Genomic DNA, 21598 nt, shown 5'->3' with positions numbered 1-21598 from the left:
CCCACCAAGGCAAGGAGAGGGGACAGGGAACGAGGTTAAAGGTGGGACAAGTCTCATGGGGCCAACTCACGGGTTCTCCCAGCAGCCCATCCCCAAGCAGCGCCGGCTCGCCCTGCAGCGACATGCAGGTGTTCAGACATGCCCGCAGTGGGCACAGTGCCCTGCAGACCCCTGCCTGCCCCGGGGGCTTGGGCAGCACCCAGGGGTTGGGGTCCCACTACCTTGCACCCCACCTCCTTACCTTCTCGCCTTTGGCACCAGGAGGACCAGCGATGGCCTGGGATATGGGGGAGAGAGAGGCAGATGAGCAGGGCTGCACAAGGATGCTCCCCCTCATCCCAGCCTGGGAACGCCCAGGAAGGTCCCTTGGCAGCTCTGCACTCACCTGCCCGGGGGCTCCAGTGTCCCCTGGCTCTCCCTTGGGACCGGCAGGGCCAGAGGGTCCCGGCATGCCCTGCCACAAGCAGCACAGCCCTCAGCTGAGGATGCCCTGGGCTGAGCCCCATGGGGATCCCCCTGGGATGGGATGGAATGAGGAGCAACGTACCACCTTCCCGGGCATCCCTGCCTCACCGTCCTTCCCTGGCACGCCATCCCTGCCCGGCACGCCTGGCTTTCCGCTCTCCCCCTGCAGGAGGTGAGAGCGGGGCTGGGGTGTGGGGGTCCCTCAACCGCCTCGAGCAGCTGAGCACCCCGCACTGCAGGCAGCCGGGCAGGAGGGGCGCGACACACTCACCACTTGTCCTGGCAGCCCGGGAACACCCGGTGGGCCCTGCAAGGGAGACAGGAGCAGAAATAAAGTGGCTGCCTGGACACCAGGAATGGCCAAAAGGTAGGATGGGGAGTGCTGCAAACACCTACCGCGGGGCCAGGAGGGCCGCAGGGGCCAGGCAACCCCATGCTGCCCTGGGGACCGGGCAGGCCCTGCAATAGAAGCAGCAACATCAGAGAGGGAATGGCATGCTGCCCTGGCACAGCTGGGACCTCGGCTGCACCCGCGGGGAGGAGTGTGGCAGCAGGGGCAGCTGGTTCTGGGGGGCCAGGCAGGTGCTGGAGTGGAGTGTGTGGGTGCTCACCCGGATGCTGGAGCCAGGCTCCCCCGGATCGCCCTGCGAAAAGAGAGCTTGTGTCAGTCCCACCACCATGAGCCACCGTCAACCAGAGTCATGGCTACATCCCAGTGCCTGCTGCAGGACTATTCTCCAGGTCCAGCTGGATCTGGGAGAGGGTACAGCCCAAAATGTCCTGCCCTTCAGCCCCAAACATCCCAAAACGTGGCCCTCCTTCAAAACCCCCAAATCTGGCAAGGCACTGCTTTCCTCTGCCAAGCTGGACGTGGTGATGTCAACACAGATGCAAATGTCGATGCTGTACCTTGGTGCCAGTTGGGCCCTGGGTCCCCGGTGGGCCAGCACTGCCCTGCAGGGGACAAGGAGACATGATGTTGGGGTGGTGCTTGCTGGTGGCACTGCCACCTCACCCTGCTCCCTGGGGGAATCCCAGGCTTCTTACCGGAGGTCCTGGTGGTCCTGGGTCTCCCTGGCTGCCCTGAAAGGAGGAAGAGACAGGGTCACTGCAGGGATGGGTTTTCCCCTGTGGGTGCATGGGGTGTCCCCTGGGAGAGGAGATCCAGAAAGTGCCAGCAGCTCTGGAAAGCACCCACACAAAGCGAGGACAAGCCTGGCCAGCTCCTAGCAAGACACTTGTGGCCAAGCACCCACACAGACATAAGGGTAGCCCCTATGGCTTCACCCAGCGCCTGCGGTCAGGAGCTCCTGATAGTGCACTGAGGTGGGGGGCACAGTAATGTGGGGGGCACAGTAACATGGGGGGGACACAGACACCTACCGGACGTCCCAGCACGCCAGGAAAGCCTGGCAAGCCCTGCAAAGAACATGTCAGAGCCAGTGGGTGAGCAGGAACCCCCAAGCAGCCCTGCCTGAGGGTGCCCGGGGCTCCTGGCATGTGGTACCCAGCCCAGGGTACTCACAGCACGTGGACAGGAGGTCCTCTAAGGACCTGCCAAGCCTGGTGCAGTGGGGAAGGAGCTGAAGGAGATGTCAACACTCCTACTGATGCCAGTGGTAGCTGGTGCAGGACCACAGGACCTTCCCCCCGTACCAGCCCAACCCCTGCCACCATGTCGCCACTCACCGGCTTCCCCTCGGGGCCAGTCAGCCCTCTCTCACCCGGGAGGCCCTGGAGCAAGAGATGGGGATGGGGTCAGTGCCAGGTTGGGGGATGGGGTCTGTGCCAGGCAAAGGGCACAGTGTGGTACTCACCGGGGCACCGTCCCTGCCCTTCTCACCAGGCTCCCCTCGCTCACCCCGCGGCCCTCCTTCACCCTGCAGTGGGGACAGGACCTTGTAGGACAGGCAGGGACTTCCCATCCTTGCTGACCCCCAGAAGGGTGCCCCCAGCAGTGCCCCTGCCTGGGGCTTTGCTCCATGGGGCTGCCCCCTTGGCAGTGGGAGACTTACGACCGCAGACCTTATCTCCTTTGGGTCCCCGCTCGCCCTCAGCTCCTGCCTCGCCCTGTGTCGCGGAGAAGACAGATGCCATCAGCCTCCACTTGGGGACACTTGCCCTGCTATCATCCTCAGTCCCAGCCCAATTCATCCTATTGTCCCTAGCTTGGTTGCCTTGGCTGCCCTGTTCCTTTCGGCCCAGCCACGCACCTTTGCTCCCTTGGGTCCGGTAGGGCCGCGTTCGCCGGGCAAGCCCATCAGGCTGCCCTCCACCACATCTGCCTGTGGACACGATGCAATCACGGCTCTGCCCAGGAGACCTCAATGTGGCCCCCCAGGGGCACAGCCCTCCCTGAGTCCCCATGCCAGGGGACTGGATGTGGCCACCCATCCCCAGAGATGCAGGCTAGCACCACCTGGGGATGGTCCCCAGCAGCTGCCATCACCTACCTTGGGCCCTGGGGCCCCCGGGAGGCCGGGCAAGCCATCCCTGCCCTGGATGGGGAGAAAAACAGGTTGAGCATCAAAGGGACAGAAGGGCATGGGGGAGCAGAGCCATCCCAGTATGGCCACATCTCGCCCCTACTGGGGGCAAAGTGATGCCCAGCGAGCGCTCCATCCTCCCAAGACGTGCACAGCATGGGGGGTAGAAGTGCCTATCTCACCTGCTCACCCCGGTCACCCTTCTCGCCCCGGTCGCCCTGGGAAAACAATGGGGTGGCCATCACGGGGCTGTCCCCAAGCCCCTGGGCCAGGTCCCCCTGCCCTCAGCCCACGCCTCTGCACACACTCACCTTCTCGCCGGGCCGCCCAGCCTCCCCCAGCTCCCCGGCCCGACCTGGCACGCCGGGGATGCCCGGCTTGCCAGGCTCCCCGGGCTGCCCAGGCGGCCCCTCGGGACCCCGCTCGCCCACGGCACGGCCCATGGGACCCTGGGGACCAGGGGCGCCTGGGTCCCCTTTGTCACCTTTGGGTCCTCGCTCGCCAGGGAAGCCTAAGGAGCCCTGCAAAACATAATACCATGCGCTGGGTGTCAGCCCTCCTCGAGCAACCCAGGGCTGAGCCAGCCGCATGGACCCCAGCCCGGGTAGGGTGAGAGCAAGGCAAGTGTTTGGCCATGGCATCAAGCCCAGCTACACTCACCTCTCGGCCTGGGGGCCCCCTCTCTCCTGGCTCCCCCCGACTGCCCTTCTGGCCCCGCAGCCGCTCAGACACCGGCAGAAATGAATCCGAGCTTCCGTCATAGGCACCTGTGAGCTCCTTCAGGGATGAAATCTGGGAGGGAGGAAAAAGTCACAGTCAGGGGGGCTGTGCAACCCAGCCCCAGCTCCCCATGGCCCTGCCAACCCATCCCACGTCGCTTGAGTGTCCCACCACCTCCTGCATCACCCCTCCTGGTGCCATGTGGCAGGAACAGCCCCCAGATCGACAGCCAGGGACTACGTACCTTGATGCCAAGTGCTTCCAGGCTACGCTCAATGCTCTGCAATAAAAAGCATTAAAACCAAAGCAGGTGCTGGCCTCCCTCCACCATGGGGGCTGTGGAGGGTCCTCTGTAGCCCAGGGCTGACATTCCAGCCCAGCAGTTTGCAAAGGACTCACCACTGCACTCCCAGGGTCTCCACGTGCTCCAGGGTCACCAGGTCGCCCCTAGGTTTGCAGAGAAAGACAGAAAGAAAAGAAGTGCAGAGGTGTGGGAGGTGAGGTGAGCAGTGCTGATGCTGCCCTCAGTAGATTTCAGAGCTAATACTGCTGGTGCTGCTTGAGCAGAGGCTGTGGTTGCCATCACCCAGGCATGCTTGCAGCTTGTCAGGCTCAGTGCTGGGTACTCACTGGCTCCCCTCGCAGTCCAGGCTCCCCTGGATCCCCCTGAAACACAGCAAAGATATCAAGGAGGGGAAGAGTTTGGGGCAGGGAGTCCCACCAAGGACTCGTCCCCTCTGGCACAGGGTCCCTCAGATCTTTGCCTTGGGGGCAGGAGCACACCTACCTTTGGTCCAGTCACCCCACGGGGGCCTGGTGAGCCCTGGAAGATGCAGAAGGGACACAATGGTGCCTGGCACCCATGGACACAGGGTTCCTACCCGCCCCACAACAGTGCAGACTCCAGAGTCTGGTGCTGGGTGGCACCATGGGTTCAAGGACTACATACCTGGCCTGGGGGGCCAACCAGCCCTGGGACACCAGGGAGGCCAGGGGGACCGAGGGGTCCTGGCACGCCCCTGTCCCCCTGCTCGCCCTTGGCACCGCTGCGGCCCTGCCGAAAGAGCAGTATCAGTCCCAGCACACGGTGCCCAGGGCTGTTCCCGGTGGATGCACGTTCTCAGCACCCCAATCACCAGGCTCCTCTGCGGGGAGGTACTCACATCTCTGCCAGGGGGTCCTGTGTCACCTTTGTCTCCCTAACCAGGAGGGAATAGAGTGAGAGGGATGCTGCCCCATCCACATGGCCCAGAATGGTGCTACTGGACTCAGGCAGGGAGAAAGCACCAGGTGTGTGGGGACCATGCAGGGACCACCCGGGGTTCAGCTCCTTACCTTTCTCCCATCCTCTCCTGGTGTCCCATCTTCTCCCTGCGGACACAGGTTGCCAGTCAGTACCTGACTCAACCACCCCAGCATGGGCACCGCAAGGGATGGGGACAGGCACTAGGGGCACAGCTCGGAGTGCAGGTGCTCTTTGCCACATCCGCCCTTGCCTTCATGCTGCAGTGGGATCAGTGGCCCTCAGGACCCCCGGGTGAGCCCCAAAACCAAGCTTTGTGCCGTCTACTCACATTCTTGCCACTGAGGCCAGGTTTGCCATCGTTGCCGGGTTTACCCTGGGAGGAAATCAAAGCAGTGAGAGCCCCTGCAATGCTCCCCCCGGCACCAGCAGCAGGGAAGGAGGAGCTGGGCACTGGGTGAGCCCTGACAGGCAGAGCAGGCAGGATGTATCCCTGGGGTGCAAGGTAGCTGGTACTTACGGGGATGCCAGGCGGTCCCAGGGGGCCCACGGGACCAGGCAGTCCCTGCTCCCCACGCAGCCCCGGCAGCCCCTGTAGAGAAAGGAGACAGGAGAGCACAGGGCAGCACGGCACCTCTTTCCCCAGTCTGGGAGAAGGGAGCAGGACTGGGACAGTGGCACCCTGCTGGGGGTGGGGGACAGTGGCACCCTGCTGGGAGCGGGGAACATTCCCGCTGCGCTGCCCTGGGCCAGGGAGCATGGGACAGGACATTGATCCCTTGCAAGCACAATGGCCCCACCAGGAGCACAACCCAAAGCTGCCCTCTCCAGAGGTACTTACATCCCGGCCAGGATCCCCCTGCTTCCCTGGGTCCCCCTGCAGATAAGAAGGAGGTGAGAATACGGACACCCTCACCCTGCCAGGGGCTCCCCATGAGCATCCTCAGCCCGGAGCAGAGGGTGTCTTGGGAGTGGTTCCTCCTGCCCCATCATCCCTCCATCCCGCAGCTCCCACTCGTGGTGCGTGGAGACAGCTGTGTCTCCCACTTTGGACCATGCTCACCCGCAGCCCGGTGGGACCTGGGGAGCCAGGTTTGCCTTCCAGCCCGTTGCGGCCATCCAGCCCTGGTGGGCCACGGTCCCCCTGTAAGAGAGTAGAGCAGGACAGCTGGAGCCATGGGGCAGGACTGGGGTGCCACAGGGCAGCCCCAAGCTCCCAGCCCCCTCACCTTCTCTCCTGGCAGGCCTCGGTCCCCAGGGTCACCCTGTGGGACAGGAAGAGGAGTGAGCATTGTCTCCCTGAACCAGAGCCAAGCAGGGCATGGACCCCCACTCAGACGCTCGTGGGGAGGGGGCACTCACCCGTGCACCGGGGGGGCCGCGGAGGCCCTCCACACCCTACAAGAGAGAGACACGTTCAGCAGTGAGGGGAAAGGAGGGGTTCCTGGGTCCTCACCCAGTGTCCCCTGCACATCAGGACCTTGGCTCTCCCTCAGAACATCACCCACGTTGCTGTCCCACCACCTCCCTCACCAGAGACCCAGCACCTACCCTCTCTCCAGGCAGGCCAGGGGAGCCAGCATCACCCCGGGCACCCTTCGCACCATCCTCACCAGGGTCCCCAGGGTCCCCCTGCCAGGAAAGGACACTGCGTTTAGAGGATATTACCCCGCCATCAACACAAGCGCCTGCGCCGAGCCTGTGCCAGAGCCCACGCTGAGCACCTCTGCTTCTGGTGCATGGTTTAAGGGTGGGATAATAACAAAGCTCTCAAAATACAGGCACAAGCTGGGAAAAAAAAAAAAAAAAGGTTGCTGGGCTCAACACAGCTCCTGGGTGGCCAGAGAGTAGATGCAGAAGAAACGCAATGAGCAGCGCGGCTGAGCCAGGAGCCCGCTGAGCCACAGCTGGGGACCCCGGTGCCATCCAGCACAGAGCGCAGCCTGTCGCCAGAACTGTCCTGAGCCTGAGCTGGCTCCTAAAATCAGGACACCCAGAGCTCAGGGTGCTGCTGTGGGATCCCTGAGGGGGTGGGAAGCCATGAGCATGCTGACTCCCTCAAGAACCTCAGCCCTACAGGGACCTCCTGCCCTGGCACCCTCCTCCCAGCACGGGGCAGGAGCATCAGCCCATGTGCCCCCTGGATCCTAAGAGCCTTTGCTCCCACATGGCTCTCAGCTGTGATGCGCATCGGCTTCAAGTGTCAGGGGCTGTTTTCATAGGTTCATAGAATGGTTTGGGTTGGAAGGGACCTCAGAGACCATCCAGGTCCAACGCCCCTGCCATGGGCAAGGACACTTCCCACTGGATCAGGTTGCTCAAAGCCTCATCCAACCTGGCCTTGAACACCTCCAGGGGTGGGGCAGCCACAGTTCTCTGGGCAACCTGGGCCAGGGCCTCCCCAGCCTCGTCATGAAGAATTTCTTCATAATGTTTAATTTAAATCTTCCCCCCTCCAATTTAAAGCCATTTGGGCAGGGAGGGCTTGGTGCACCAGGGTCGCAGCGCACAGGTAGAACCCAGCGGGGGACAGCACAGCGCACTCCACCTCCAGCATCCCAGGGGACCCACTCATTACCTTCTCTCCCTTCTCCCCCACTCCTCCGAGCCCCACATCGACCTGTGGGACAGAGAAGAGGCTGTCAGAGCACATGGAGCCTGGCACCAGGCTGTGGGCAGGGAGAAGGGTGGGGGTAGAGCTTACGGTTCGTCCTGGGGGTCCAGGAGGCCCCTGAAAGAAGGGCGAGAGAAGTGGGTTAGGAGGAGCTGGCACAACCCTGGGAAGAGCAGGGCTGGCTCCAGAGTGCATGTGGCCCCGTGTCACTCACCGGCTCCCCACGGTCACCCTTGCTCCCTGGTGCTCCAGGGCTGCCCTGCAAGAAAGAGAGATGGAATGAGGGAGCAAGGGAATGGGGAGCCAGGGGGCAGTGGGTCCCATGAGGTGGAGGGTGCCGCCGGGGTGTGGGGCAATGAAGTGCGTGGGGTGGTGGGTGCCTGCGGGGCAGTGGGTGCACACGAGGCGGTACTCACGTTTCTGCCTTCAGGACCTGGGTCCCCTGAGTCACCCTTCTCCCCCGGGGGGCCACGGTAGCCAGGGAGGCCCTGGGTGGAGGATAGACAGAGGGTTTGCATCAGCAGCAGCCACCTCGAGGCTTTGGGGTGCCCACCAGCCCCACACTTACCCGAGGGCCCCTGTCTCCGGGTTTGCCAGGCAGACCTGCTTCACCCTGTGGGGAGAGAGGGGGTGAGTGGGGGGCAGTGGGGAGGGAGGCAGTGGTCCTGGGGGGGTTCCTCACTTACTGGTGTGCCTTCGTCACCCTTCTCTCCACGCTCTCCCTGCAGCACAGGTCAGCAGGCACCGACCAGGAGGAGAAAAGCACAAGTCACCAGCATCTCTCTGCTTGCCCCACGCCCCCACCTCCTCAAGGCCATGAGGCTCTACAGCTCCCAGTCCCACCACCCTCCTCGCCCCACACTACCTCCTTGCCACGAAGCCCAGTCTGTCCTGGGGCACCCGCTCGGCCGGGCTCACCCTTCTCCCCTGGCTCCCCGGGGTCGCCCTAGGCAGGGAGGGAAGGGGCAGTGGGTCAGGGGAGCGTGCAGAGGCTGCCAGGGGGAGAAAGGGCTCAGCACACCACTCTCCACTCCCCAGAGCAGTATCATGGCATGGTCGGCAGGGACAGTCCCTCCAGAGCCTGGATGGAAGAAGGATAGACAGACACATGGATAGAAAGATGCTTCCTGCAGTGATGTTACCTTGGGGCCGCTCCTGCCCGTGAGACCAACGATACCCTGGTTGTTGGAGAGAGAGAATACATGTCACCAGGGACCAGGGAGACCCCACACCAGGGGATCCCATGCTGGTGGCTCTGGAGCAAAACTTGTCCAGCCCCAGCCTCGGGGATGCACCCAGACTCACCCGATCACCCTGCTCGCCTTTGGGGCCAGCTGGCCCCGGGATGCTCAGACCAGGGATGCCCTGGACACAAAGGGATGCAGCTTGGAGCAATGGCACAGGCACCGTGAGCCCCAGGGGGGCTGTGCTGTGCCCCCTGTGCCCCCATCCCCAGGCAGTACTCACGCGAGCACCTTTTTCTCCTGTGTCACCCTTGACGCCAGGAGGTCCTTCTGGTCCTGGGGAGCCTCGGTCACCCTAGAGCAGATGAAATAGCAGCAACAGCCCCCCTAAACCACCCCCCTTCCCCCACTGCAGCAGGGGACCACCAGGCCCAGGGACTTTGGGCTAATGCCCAGTTGTGTGATCCCCTTCTCCAGCCCATGGCCATGCCCAAGGGGTGCCTGCGCAGCACCATGGGACAACGGCTGGGACAGGGTTACCTTCTCTCCTTGAACACCAGTCACGATGGGAGCCTGGGGGAGAAGCAGAGGGGACCATGCTGGTGCTGCCCATGGCTCCCTGTCACAGTGCTGGGGCAGGCAGAGGTGGACCCAGTGGGCAGCATCACTTACTGGCTTGCCAGGTGTTCCTGGATCACCCTGTGGAGAGATGGGAGTCATTGCTGGCCACTTCTCCAGCAGCCCATGCCAACCATCCAGGACCCTGCTTTGCCCTCACCTTCTCCCCCCGGGGGCCGGCTGGTCCCGGATCTCCCTGTGGTGAAAACAAAGATCTCAGGGGCTGGTGGTGCTTGGGGACACACACCCAGAGCATGGCAGCCCTCTGCTCCCAGGGTGCCGAGTCCTCTGCTGCTGCCCCAACGCACCTCTCTGCCTGATGGCCCCGGGCGTCCAGGGGCTCCCGCCTCTCCCTGCAAGAAAGGGAGGAAAAGGAAGGTGTCAGGGACATCCTCCTATCCCAGCTGCTCCAGGACAAGACAAGCATGACCCTGGTGTGGCTGCAGCCACCCCAGCCCACCTACCTTCTCGCCCCCGGGGCCTGGTGCTCCACGGTCCCCCTGCAGAGCGAAGCAGAGGAGGATTTCAGAGAGCCTTCCTCCCTCCACAGCACACTGCTCACACCTCAAGCACCACCCCAGAGCCCTTTGGGGCCTGACCTCAAATCCCACTCAAGACCACTGGGCTCTGACAGCAACCCCAGGCACAGCCACCATGGTGCCACAGGGACACCAGGACCCACCGATGCTGCCGAATGGCACAGTCCCACTCTGGCACTCTTACCTTCTCGCCCGTCTCTCCCAGCTCACCTGGTGCCCCACGGTCTCCCTGGTGTAGGAGGAAGATGGGGTCAGGGGCAGCAGGACCCATGAGGAGTGGCATGAGTCCAGGCACAGCACCCAGACCCCTTTTCTCCCCACCAAGGGCAAGGCGACAGCATCCTTTTGGTCCCCACACACTCACCTTCCTGCCCTGCTCCCCTGGTGGTCCCCGAGGGCCCTGCAAAGGAGGATGGAGAAGTCACTTCTGGTGTGGCAAGGCAAATGCCTAGGTTGGCCAGAGTGGGAGCCCTCCAAGATGCCCTTGGGGCTTGGGCTCACCAGCAAGGCCAGCTCCTGCCTGCCCTACCTTCTCTTGGGAAACTCACCCGGTCTCCTGGGTCCCCAGGGCGGCCAGGTGGCCCTGGGAAACCTTCTTTGCCATCACCCTGCGGATTAGGAAAGGTGACAGCCATGAGATGGGGATGGGCATCCCCACTAGAAAGTGGTGCAGGGTCCCACCCCAGCTTGGAGCATCCCCATTGCCTTCTTACCTTCTCTCCCCTCAGGCCAGGGGGACCAGCAGGTCCCCGGGGCCCAGGGTCCCCAGGTAGACCCTGCAAGACAGCACAGTTCAGTCAGGGACGCAGCTCAGGCCTGAGGACACACGGCCGTCGTGGTCCTCTCTGCCATCCCTGCTGGCCCAGGGGGGACTCACCGGGGGGCCAGGCTCCCCTCGAGGCGCTACCCCATCCACAAGTCCTGGGGGGCCCTGCAGAGACAGGGGTCAGGTCCTGCAGGGTGGCCCCAGAGGGCTCAGTCCTTCCCAGCACCCTCCTGGACAGAGAAGCCAGGGAAACATAGAGCCACTCACCCTCTCCCCTCGGTCACCCTTCTCCCCCTGAAAGAGCAAAAAAAAAGCAGGTAAGGGCAGGTCTGGGCTCTTCCCACGCCCCCTCAAGTGGCAAGGGGGAACATGCTGGCCAGAGCCCATCATCTGTGGTATCAGGGCACATGCACCCGTGTGCCTCTGTTCTGTGTATGTGTGCATGGGCACAGCCATAACTGGGACCAGGAGCATTGCACAGCGGACTAGCTTCAAGCTGTTGGCTGTCCTGTCCATCTGTCCACATCTGTCCCCACAGCTGTACCCGTGCAGCACCGGAGGACATGTACCTTCACAAACTCTCCTGGAGGTCCTGGTGGCCCCATAGGTCCAAGCGGACCAGGAGGCCCTGCATCTCCCAATGGTCCCCGCTGACCGGGGCTCCCAGGGGGGCCAGGGCTGCCCTGGAGGACAGAGATGCTCCGTTAACAGTTGCTGCCACATAGGCTGGGTGGACACCTCCCAGCACAGTCACTCCCATACATACCGGTACGCCTGGCTCCCCTTTCTGACCTGGCAGCCCTTCTCCTCCATCCACAATCACCCTGGGCTCCCCCTGAATGAGGAAAAGGAGAAAACCCAAAATTCAGCGTCTCCCTGTGCCCTGTTGTGTCTCCAGTGCAGAACAGGGGCCACAGTGCCAACCAGAGGCCAGGGATACGGAGGGAGATGGGGAGACCCTGAGGTCACTCCGACACTGAGTGAGAAGGTGCCAGGAGTGGGATGTGTCTGCCAGGATACCCACTGCTCCCCAGGGACCCGTGTGGGGCAACCCTGTGCCCATAACCTACCGGCTCGCCTTTCTCCCCCTTCGGGCCAGAAAGCCCCACAGGGCCCCTTGGTCCCTGCAAACGAAAGGCAAAGAGTGAGGAGGGGGTGTGGGGGAGAATAGGGATGGGGAAGGATGGGGCCATACTCACAGGATCCCCTCGGGGGCCAGGGATGCCTTGGGTGCCCTGGAAAACAATAGCTCAGGGGGGTGAATGTGTGTCCCTGCCAGCTGGCAGAGTGGTGGTGGTGGGATGGGATGGGACAGGGGCTCCAGCCAAGGCAGGGATGAACAGATCCTGCCCAGTACACTTAGCCTGGGACACACAACGGGGGCAGTAGTGACTCTGCCAGCTACGGGGACTCCTCAGTACAGGGAGAGGGTGGGCAGAGGCCGGTCAGGGAGCAGCCAGGGCAGTGGGAACAGCCCACCATGCAGCGGCAAACCCAGAGGGACACCCCCACTCACTGGCTGGCCGGGTAATCCAGGGTTCCCAGGACGGCCAGGGCTTCCCGGTGTCCCGTCAGCTCCAGGGAACCCCTGTGGGAGAGAGGAGCATCACACCAGCACCCAGTGCATCCCAGCACTGCTGGACAACCTGGTGCCTCTGGCATCGTTGGTCCTGGCACCGGGAGCCCAGGACAGCCCCAGTGGCAGAGCCAGGTCTGGGAGTGCCTTTCCCTTGAGTTGGGGTGCAAGGGAGCAGCGTGGGGCTGGACCATGGCTCCCCAAGGAGATCCACTCTCCTGGAGGTGAGGAGGGAGGGACAAGGGGCAGAGAGAGACCCTCGGGGGGGCTCATGTGCCTGGGGACACATGCCTGGGTGAAGGGACTGGAGGTACTCACCCTGTCCCCTTTCTTGCCTGGCCGCTCAGCGGTGTCCCCCGGCAGACCCCGTGGCCCGGCAGGTCCTGGAGGGCCAGGCAGCCCATGGCGGCCCTGGAGGGACAGTGGAGAGGACAGGCTGGGTGGCAATCAATGGATGCTCCCTTCTCTGTCCCTGCAGTCAGGGCTGCAGACAGGTCCCTGTCCTGCACCCACTCGCAAGACAAGGGGACCCAGGGACCATGTCACTGCTCCCACTAGAGAGCTGCCCTCCCTCTCCCCCCAGCAGGACATTACCGGCTCTCCAGGGGGGCCCGGCTGCCCCACACGTCCTTGCAGCCCCTGTGGAGATGAAGCCAGCGCTGATTGTCCCCTGCAGGCTGGCATCAGCGGGGCTGGGGGATGCAGCCCCTCTAGAGCCATGAGCAGCGAGGGGACACCAAGACACTCACCGGCTCGCCACGGTCCCCCTTCTCACCCTGGAAAGGGGCAGCGGGAATGGGTTAGAGGCCATCTCCCCATGCTCGGCTCCCCACTGTGCTACTGCCACCAGCAAGCTTGGGGTTCCCTGATCCCCAGCAGCAGAGCGTGGCACAGCACAGCATGTCAGGGAGATGCTCACCTTGGGGCACTGCACGGTGCAGGGCTTCGGTTTCGGCTCTGGCTCCGGCTGGCAAGACAAAAGAAGCCCATGTGAGCCTGGGAGTAGGAGAAGCCCCTGGTTCCCACGGGGGTGCTCCCCCCACACACCCTCCAGGGCACTCTTGGCCCCTTACCCTGGTGGAGATGATGGTGCAGAGGTCATCAGTGAGTTCCCCCTCCAACTCTGCCAGGGCACCACTGTCGTGGTAGATATACCGCGGGTCCTCACTGGTGACCACACGCCGGAGCTGCTCACGGTCTGCTCCTTGCAATCCCACCGCCAGCACCTGGACCCCTGAGCCAACAGCACCATGGGCACCCTACAGGATGCACTCCCCTCCCCGTGCATCCCGCTGGGATGCCACCCATCCTCACCCCCGGCCTTGACATCCCTGGCCGCAGCGATGGCATCGTCCCCGGAGGGACCATCAGCCAGTACCACCAGCACCGCCGGCACGCCAGGCCGTCTCCCCGCGCCAGGGCTCAGCAGGTAGGTCCTCGCAAAAGTAATGGCTGCCCCTAGAGGGGAAGGAGAAGAAGGGTGGTCAGAGGGGTACCAGCGGCTGCTGCTCCGGCTCCTGGCACAGCTCCTCACCGATGGCATTGCCACTGGGCTCCTCATAGCGTAAGGTGCGGATCTGCTCCAGGACGGCTGGCAGGTCACTGGAGCGGTTGAGGAGAAGCCAGGGCAGACTGCGGTAGCTGTATGTGGCGAGAGCTACCTGCGAGAGCGTGGAGGAGTGGTGAGCACTGCTGTCTGCCCATGCCCCACGGTCCCCCCGCTGCCACAACAGCCCCGTACCTGGGTGCCCTCAGGGCCCAGGCGCCCCAGGGCGGACACGGTGTTGGAAAGGAGGGTGCGGACAGCATCAGCGCTGGAGGAGCTGTCACGGGTGCCGTGCACCAGGAAGACAATGTCACCACGGGCATCCCTGCAAACTACCGGTACAGGGAAGAGGTGAAGCCACTGGCAGAGAGGAGACAAGCCCAGCTATCGCCCCAGCTCAGCCCTGCTGTACCTGTGCGCTCGCTGATGGAGGTCTCAGCACCAGGTGCGTTCCCCAGGAGAGGGCGGAGGGTGAAGGTGTAGCGCTGGCCCAGACGCAGCCCAGAGACCTGGTGCGAGCTGGCAGCGCTGGGCAGTGTCCGTCCTGTCTCCCCTCCAGCTGTCACCCAGGGGACAGTGTCAGGAGGGCTGGCGAACCCTCACAAAGACACTGCCCCCTGCCCCAGGACCACCCGCCTGCCTCACCTGCTGGGGGAGTCCAGGAGAGGACATAGCTGGAGGCACCGGGGATGGGAGTCCAGGTGAGCGTTACTGAGTCTCTCTGCACTTCCGTCACCCGCAGGTTGGTGACACGGCCTGGGGCAGCTGTCAAGGAGGAGGAGGAAAGTGTCTTGGCCCCACAGGGCAGCCCCTACCCTGCTCCTGGTACCCACCCATCACTCTCCCTCAGCCTGAGGCTGAGACAAGCCAGCCCTCGGGTGCCGCTTCAGGCTCCAGCCCTGCGACAGGGGTCCAACGCCCCCTTGGCACTGCACAGCCCCTTACCGGTGATGGCAGTAACAGTGGCTGGCTCACTCTCCCGGCCACCAGCCAGGCTGACGATGCTGATGTGGTAGCGCCGACCTGGCTCCAGCCCTGACAGGTCATACGAGCTGGTGGTGGACGAGAGCTGCTGGCTGCGCTGGGGCCCTCCTGCTCGATGGGAGAGATGGGTGAGGCCACGCGACATGAGGGCTGGCAGGGATGCTGGAGTGCCAGGCAGCCACACTTACCCTCAGCCAGGCGCCAGAGCAGACGGTATCCAGTGCTGCCGGCTGCTGGCACCCAGGTCAGGCGCAGGCGATGCTCTGATGCTTCTGTCACCTGGAAGCTGCTGACAGGGGGCACTGGAGCTGCCTCCGCTGCGGGCAGAAGGTCAGGCATTAGAAGCAAGGGTGCCCAATATCACCCTGGGGTGCCACCCCATATCACCCTGGGGTGCTGTTCTCTGCCCCGGCACTCACGAGTGGTGACAACGATGGAGACAGGGTTGCCCTCCCGGTTACCGATGAGTGCTATCACCTTCACGGTGTAGGAGACACCACTCTCCAGGTCAGGGATGTCGAAGGAGCTGGTGTGGCCGGGAACCCGCCGGCTGCTCTCCGAGCCCCCTACCAAGGACCACGGTGTCAGCCCCTTGCCCTGCCACCCTCGCAGCTTGTCCCTGTCCCCATCCCACAGTACCGTCCTTGCGGCTCCACACCACGCGGTAGGCAGTGGCTCCCGGCACGCCGACCCAAGTGATGCGAGCAATGTTGTTCCTGGATGCCTGCACTTCCAGCCGGGACACGGTCCCCACCTGCTCAGGAGCTGCAACACCGAGAGGTACACGGTCACCCGGGCCTGAGACAAGTGGCACTGGCTGGCACCAGTGGATGAGGGGATGCCTCACCTATCCGCCCCGTGGCAGTGACAGGGCTGCCCTCACGGCCATCCACAACAGCTGAGACGCCGATGGTGTAGATGATGCCAGCACGCAGCCCCTCGATGGTGAAGGTGGTGGGGTCAGCAGGGAGGAAGCGGGATTGCTCCAGACCTAGGAGAGACAGTTGGGCTGGAAAGAGCTCCAGCACCACCACCACGGCATCCTGCGGTCCCCACACTCACCGTCGCTGCCTCGCCAGGTCAGTAGGTAGCCCCCAGCTCCCGGCAGCCCTCTCCAGGTGACCCGCAGCTGGCTGGGACCGGCCTCCGTCACGCGCAGGTCTGAGATGTTGCCTACCGCTGGGTACTCTGCAGCACCCCATGGCACCACAGGTGTCAACTCAGGGTGCCCAGTGCGGCCCCACGGCCACCCTGGCACCCTGAGGGCAAATGCACGATATGGGGGGAAAACACAGCACCGGGGCTCCTGGTGCCAAACCCCAGTGTGGACTTACTGAGTCGGACAGTGAGTGTGGCAGCGCTGCCCTCCTGGCCACCCACCAGTGCCGAGACGCGCACGAGGTAGGTGATGCCCTCCCGGAGGTCACCCAGCTCCAGAGCCGTCTGGCTGCCCGGGATGCGCCTCGTCCTCTCTGTGCCATCTGCCGGGAGACAGGCGGCCACAGACCCTCAGTGTCAGCCAGCTGGGGTGCCCTGGGTGCCACCTGCGCTCCTGCCACACTCACCCTGGTTGTTGCGCACCACCACTTTGTATTCGGTGGCACGGGGGACGCCGGTCCAGCTCAGTCGCACCTGTCTGCCCGCCTCCTCGACGAGGCGCAGGTCCGACACAGCACCCACGGGCAACTCCACACCTGTGAGGGAATGTGGTGAGGCACAGCCGGAGCTAAGCAGCATGGACAGGGTGGCCCCCATCCTTACTCCAGGCCATGGCCAGAGAGCTGGGTGTCTCGTGGCCAAGGGGGTCCTCAGGCTGAGCAACACTACATGGGATGTTCCTTCATCCCAATGGTTTGGAAGGGTGGGGGACAACCCAGGGGACCCTTGGTGGTTGCTCACCTGTCTGGAAGGTGGTGACGGGGGTGGCCACCTCCCCACCATCGTAGAGTGTGTAGAGGGTGATGCGGTACACGGTGCCTGGCTGTAGCCCTGTCAGCTGGTAGGTGTTGGTGCTGCTTGGAAGCGACACTGTCCTGGGGGGCTCTGGTCCTGTGCGGAGGGGAGAGTCACTGCTGGCTGCTGGCACAGGAGGGGGTTGTAGGGGAACCAGGAGCCTCAAACCCACCTGTGGCTCTCTTCCACTCCAGGCGGTAGCCGCGGGCATCACGGGTGCCAGCCCAGAGCACCTGGATGGACGTGGGGCTCAGGATGTTGGTCCGCAGTGTCTGCTCTGCACCTACCTCTGCAAGAGGGACCCCGTGAGCCAGGCTGTCCTGTGGCACTGTGCCACCAGCCAAGTCCCCGGCCCCTGCACATGGCAGGTTGGGGAGCACCACCATGGTGTGGGCCATGGGGACGTTCCCCACCCCATCCCATGGCAATGGCTCTGGGGGAAGAGCCAGAGGCCAGCAGCAGGAGAACATCTCCCATACCCATCACCTACCTGTCCTGTGCCTCACGGTGGCCGTGGGCCCCTCCAGCTGCCCAAAGAGTGGTGCTACTGTCACCACATAGTCAGTGTTGGGCTGCAGCCCCCCCAGCGCATGCGACGTCCGCCCGGCATCCAGGTCCACCCTGTGCCTGTCCTGTCCTGCAAGAGCCAGCACAGCAGTCCCTAGAGGGGCCCAGACACCACCACCACCCTGCTGCCCTCCTCCCTGGAGCCACCATCAGAAGGGGAGCAAGCTCTGGGACAGGTGCCTACCTGTGAGGGTTGCCCAGGAGAGTCGGTAGCCGGTGGCACCGCTGACGGGCTGCCAGGCCAGCAGCATGCTCTGCGCCGAGACGTTGTGGACGGCCAAGTGCTGCACGCCAGCTGGGCGCCCTGCAGGTGAGAGGTGCCCGTCGCACTCCCCATGCGAGAGTGGGGCGGGGGGCAGTGGCACCTTCACCTGCATGCCCGGCTGCTCTCGGGGGTGTCCTCCTTGCCCCTGCTCATGGATGCTGAACTGCACCAGGGGCACCGAGTGCAGCCCGCACCTGGGCAGCTCCTTCAAAGCATCCCAGCTCCAGCAAACTAGAGCTCAAATGCCTCGTTCTTAACATCTTAAATACTTTCTGCAGGTTAAGGCTGCCTGGGGCGGCTGAAGGAATCTAAAGCTTAAGTTTGCTAAAACTTGAGGCTTGTAAAGGTATTGCCCTGGGGTCTCACCCCTGCTCCCGCCCAGCAATACCTTCTACCACCCTTACAGAAATGACGCTTTCCTCCCAGAGAGCGCAGTGCTTGAATTTATAAAATACCCTGCATTTTTTCAGTCGACATTTTTACATCACGTGGGGAAAGCCCCAGCAGAAACTCCCATGAGGCTAAGAAGGAGCTAGGAGAGCACACAGTGCTGCATTCCCTCTGGGAACACCTTTTAGAGCACAGAGCATCACCTTTTATCCCTGCTTGCCTGCATCCCCATCCTGTTTTTCCCCCCGGGGAGCAATGGGCCAGGCAGCCCCATCCCTGTTGGGCACGGTGACCGGAGGGGCATCCCTGTGCTGGGAACTCATCCCTGCCCCCAGCTGAGCCAGGGCTGGGTGCAACGCTTACGTGTCCGGGCAGTGAGGGTGGCAGGGACAGCAGGCTGCTGCGTGTAGCGCGGACGGAGCGTCACCACGTACTCGGTGTCAGGGCGCAGGTTGCTCAGCGTGGCCGACTGCACGCTGGCCCCCAGGCTCTTCTCCTCTCCCTGGGCTGCTCCTGAAGAAGAAGTGGAGGGATAAGGGTGGGTGTAGGGGCATGAAACGCATCAGGCCCAGCAGTGAAGGGGTGTCTGCAGGCCGGCATCCTGCCCCAGGGATGCCAGGCAGTGCCAGGGGTGGGGAGCGCAGGGAGAGGCTGGGACGGCAGCCAGGGCAGGGGCACCCCCCGCAGCGCCCGGGGCCAGGGATGGGCTGCCAGGTGTGCAGCTCCACAGCGCCTGGCTGGGATGAGGGTCTGCTGCCTGCTCCCCACACACAGCAACCACACACAACAACCTACGCGTGCGCTCCCAGCCCCAGGCTGGGGCACACACCAGGCCCCTGGCTGTTGTGCGCACTCAAGCACACACCCCAAGCCCTGTGCACCAAAGCCTCTGGGTACAGGAACACACACGCCGCCTCCACGCCTCTGCACGCACGCGTGCGTTACGGCCCAGGCACGAGCACCGGCTGCCACAGTGAAGGCAGGCGTGTGCACACCCATGATGCTCTCAGCGTGCACTCCACACATCCACACCCACGCGTGCACCCTGCCATGTCCTGCTCAGCCCATGGGGCTGTGCAAAGGCAGGGCACCCAGGCAGCACCTTCTCCTTGCGGGGACCATCCCCTCACCTTGCATGGTGTAGCTGAGGCTGTAGCCCTGGGGGGTCTCGGGACCAGGCTGCCAGGCCAGCCGCAGGAAGGTTGGTCCAGTCTCCACCACACGGAAATCCAGCATGGAGCCGGCACGGCTCTCTAGGGACACACAGAGCCAGGGATGAACCCACAGCCCCACTGGCATGGGCACTCAGTGCCTGTCCACAACCCCGTCCTGATGGCACAGACACTCACGGGTGCGTGCTCGGCCAGACACCGACTCGCCGATGCTGTTGGTGTATTGGGCGGTGACAGTGACCAGGTACTCCGTCCCCATGCGCAGCCCCCGCAGCACAGTGCTCGTCTCCCGCGGTCCCAGGCTCACCTGGGTAGGGACAGTGTCACCCCCTTGCCATCCCCAGGCCACGCATGGGGCCACCAGGGACCCCGAGCAGGCAGGTGGGAGCACTCACCTCCTGCCTCTCTGCCACAATCGGCTGCCCCAGCCCCGTCAGCGGCACACGTTGCACCCGGTAGCCAGTGACGGGGCCGGTGGCCGCCGTCCAGCGGATCCGCAACTGGTCAAGGCCCCGCTCAAGGATCTCCAGGTTGGAGGGGCCAGCATGGCTCGGCCCATCTGTGGTGAAGCACAGGGTCTATCAGCTCCAGGGTGCATGGGATAGTGGGTAAAGCTTGCCAGGGTGGTACAACCATGTGCCCATCAGGATGGGATGGCCAGGAGGGCATTTTGAGGAGGATAGATGTTAAGGGCACACCTAGGGTGAATACAGCCTGGCATCTAGCACCGCTAGCACCCATACCCCACAGGGAGGAGGATGGGGGCTCATACCCAGTGGGCGCAGGGTGCCCCCAACACTTGTGCACACTCTTCGTGTCATCAACGGCACCAGTGTCCCCAGGAGCTTGAAGTCACCAACATAGAAGAAGAAGGCTTCAGTGGGCATTGAGGCCACGCGGATCAGCTCCTTGTGGTCAGCGTTCTTGATCCCTGGCAGAGATGAAGACGATGGGTGAAGGCAGGAACCCTGAACCTGGCAGGACCTCCTCCTCATCCAGTGCCAAAGCCTCACTCACCCACAGCAAAGATCTTGATGCCCTGGCTCTTCAGCTTTGCTGCTGGCCCCTCAGCATCATCCTGGGACTTGCCGTCCGTGATGAGAATACAGATCTGCTGGGCCAGACAAGAACTGTGAGACCCAGCCCTGGTCCTACAGACTCACTACATCCCCTCTTTGGGTGTCTCCAGGGCCACCACCGTGCACGTACCTGGGGGACCCCTGGGCGGAGCTGCTTAGGGCCAAAGAAGTTGTCAGCAACGTAGCGGAAGCCAGCACCAGTCCGTGTGTTGCCACCCTTGTAGCTCAGCTGCTGGATGGCCCTTCGGACGCTCGTGCCATCGATGTGCTGAGAGAAGGGGAACTCCACTCTGGGGCACACAGGGGGATGCATCACATCCCAGCCCTGTTGCCTCAGCGCCCCACGCTCCCCCTTGCCAGGGCTCACCGCGGCTCGTCGCTGTACTGCGCCACGGCAAAGCGCACTGCCTTCTCGCCCACCACCTGCACGAAGGGCCCCACCAGGTCCTCCATGAAGGTGCGGATGGTGCGGAAATTGTTCCTGCCGATGCTGGATGAACCGTCCACCAGGAAGGCGATGTCGGCCTCCAGCACGTCCTCGCACACTGCTGTGGGGCAGTGACAGTGCTCAGGGCACAGATTTGGCACCACCCCACGGTGATGTGGAGCCCCTCTCGCCCGCAGGCACCCAGTGCTGAGCACCCACCTTGGTTCCTCTTCTGCGCCGCGGTGGCCAGGGTGCCCAGAAGCACAGGGAGCGCGGCAAGGAGCAGGAGCCAGCAGCTCATCGTGGGACCTTGCAGGAGAGGATGGTGCCACCACCACCCCACACCAGCCCCACACCTCTGGGGATGGTGGTGACAGAGCAGAGGGGTCCGTGGGGGGCTCATGACGAGGTGCTTGGCACCCTTGGGAGGGTAAGGTGCCAACACGGCCCTGGGCACCTTGTCGTGCCGGAGGAGCAGCCCACAGCACCCAGAGCCCGCACTGCCTTGGGAGAAATGCCAGTTGGGCATCAGCTAGCCCAGTGTGGCCAGGCGGGAGCAGTGCTGGTGGCCACCCCATGGCACAGTCCGAGCTAGTGGCCACGCCGGGTGCAGGAGGGCACAGTGGCGTGTGTGCTCCACGCCTGGCAGCGCTTGGCCCCCCTCCAGCCATCCCACAGCCTGACACCCGGGCGAGCCGTGCCCGGCCGGCAGCGCTGCCAGCCCCAGCTGCAGGGCTCTGCCTCCACGAGCCCTTCTCCTCGCCGCCCCGCGGCTCAGCACCAGCAGGGGCTCCATCCTGCTGCACCACTCACCGGTCCCTCCGCCCGCAGGGGCTCCCGGGAGCAGCGGGGTGCCAGCAGGGAGCTGGAGGGCGGGTGAGCTCTCCCTGCAAGCCCCCTCCTTCCCCAGCTTCCCACGGTTGCGGAGGAGGAGCAGGGGGGGTGGGGGGGACCACCCGCCCTGACACCACTGTGATGGGCACGCCGGGTCTCAGCAGCTCGCG

General features: G+C 63.9%; 1 protein-coding gene across 1 annotated transcript in view; it reads right to left on the bottom strand.

Moving 5' to 3' along the window:
* COL7A1 (collagen type VII alpha 1 chain) overlaps positions 1 to 21598 on the bottom strand; it is a 30405-nt gene extending 8807 nt beyond the window's left edge. The window contains 83 exon segments of the mRNA XM_054076864.1: positions 71 to 112; positions 242 to 277; positions 386 to 454; positions 548 to 628; positions 737 to 772; positions 862 to 1050; positions 1375 to 1419; positions 1513 to 1548; positions 1849 to 1884; positions 2155 to 2199; positions 2283 to 2345; positions 2491 to 2535; positions 2679 to 2746; positions 2882 to 2963; positions 3134 to 3169; positions 3263 to 3472; positions 3612 to 3743; positions 3916 to 3951; positions 4621 to 4725; positions 5246 to 5290; positions 5435 to 5506; positions 5756 to 5791; positions 5978 to 6058; positions 6144 to 6179; positions 6277 to 6312; positions 6466 to 6546; positions 7493 to 7534; positions 7619 to 7645; positions 7743 to 7787; positions 7945 to 8016; positions 8097 to 8141; positions 8215 to 8250; positions 8394 to 8474; positions 8671 to 8706; positions 8834 to 8893; positions 8996 to 9067; positions 9253 to 9285; positions 9385 to 9411; positions 9491 to 9526; positions 9639 to 9683; positions 9795 to 9830; positions 10054 to 10098; positions 10234 to 10269; positions 10418 to 10477; positions 10583 to 10645; positions 10747 to 10800; positions 10903 to 10929; positions 11205 to 11318; positions 11402 to 11470; positions 11706 to 11759; positions 11835 to 11870; positions 12152 to 12223; positions 12530 to 12622; positions 12806 to 12850; positions 12961 to 12987; positions 13131 to 13178; positions 13285 to 13447; positions 13450 to 13669; positions 13746 to 13872; positions 13953 to 14089; positions 14170 to 14316; positions 14403 to 14522; positions 14703 to 14849; positions 14930 to 15058; positions 15161 to 15307; positions 15381 to 15506; positions 15589 to 15732; positions 15804 to 15929; positions 16076 to 16222; positions 16307 to 16435; positions 16641 to 16790; positions 16867 to 16983; positions 17185 to 17331; positions 17446 to 17565; positions 18280 to 18429; positions 19047 to 19169; positions 19266 to 19395; positions 19484 to 19647; positions 19861 to 20019; positions 20106 to 20199; positions 20298 to 20457; positions 20535 to 20715; positions 20814 to 21598. Coding sequence (XP_053932839.1) covers positions 71 to 112; positions 242 to 277; positions 386 to 454; positions 548 to 628; positions 737 to 772; positions 862 to 1050; positions 1375 to 1419; positions 1513 to 1548; positions 1849 to 1884; positions 2155 to 2199; positions 2283 to 2345; positions 2491 to 2535; positions 2679 to 2746; positions 2882 to 2963; positions 3134 to 3169; positions 3263 to 3472; positions 3612 to 3743; positions 3916 to 3951; positions 4621 to 4725; positions 5246 to 5290; positions 5435 to 5506; positions 5756 to 5791; positions 5978 to 6058; positions 6144 to 6179; positions 6277 to 6312; positions 6466 to 6546; positions 7493 to 7534; positions 7619 to 7645; positions 7743 to 7787; positions 7945 to 8016; positions 8097 to 8141; positions 8215 to 8250; positions 8394 to 8474; positions 8671 to 8706; positions 8834 to 8893; positions 8996 to 9067; positions 9253 to 9285; positions 9385 to 9411; positions 9491 to 9526; positions 9639 to 9683; positions 9795 to 9830; positions 10054 to 10098; positions 10234 to 10269; positions 10418 to 10477; positions 10583 to 10645; positions 10747 to 10800; positions 10903 to 10929; positions 11205 to 11318; positions 11402 to 11470; positions 11706 to 11759; positions 11835 to 11870; positions 12152 to 12223; positions 12530 to 12622; positions 12806 to 12850; positions 12961 to 12987; positions 13131 to 13178; positions 13285 to 13447; positions 13450 to 13669; positions 13746 to 13872; positions 13953 to 14089; positions 14170 to 14316; positions 14403 to 14522; positions 14703 to 14849; positions 14930 to 15058; positions 15161 to 15307; positions 15381 to 15506; positions 15589 to 15732; positions 15804 to 15929; positions 16076 to 16222; positions 16307 to 16435; positions 16641 to 16790; positions 16867 to 16983; positions 17185 to 17331; positions 17446 to 17565; positions 18280 to 18429; positions 19047 to 19169; positions 19266 to 19395; positions 19484 to 19647; positions 19861 to 20019; positions 20106 to 20199; positions 20298 to 20457; positions 20535 to 20715; positions 20814 to 20895 — 7101 coding nt within the window. The 5' untranslated portion in view covers positions 20896 to 21598.

This window comes from Cuculus canorus, chromosome 11, assembly GCF_017976375.1.
Source record: "Cuculus canorus isolate bCucCan1 chromosome 11, bCucCan1.pri, whole genome shotgun sequence".
In the NCBI taxonomy this organism is placed as follows: domain Eukaryota; kingdom Metazoa; phylum Chordata; class Aves; order Cuculiformes; family Cuculidae; genus Cuculus; species Cuculus canorus.
The sequence above is the reverse complement of the archived record's forward strand: the minus strand, read 5'-3'. Positions and strand labels throughout refer to the sequence as shown.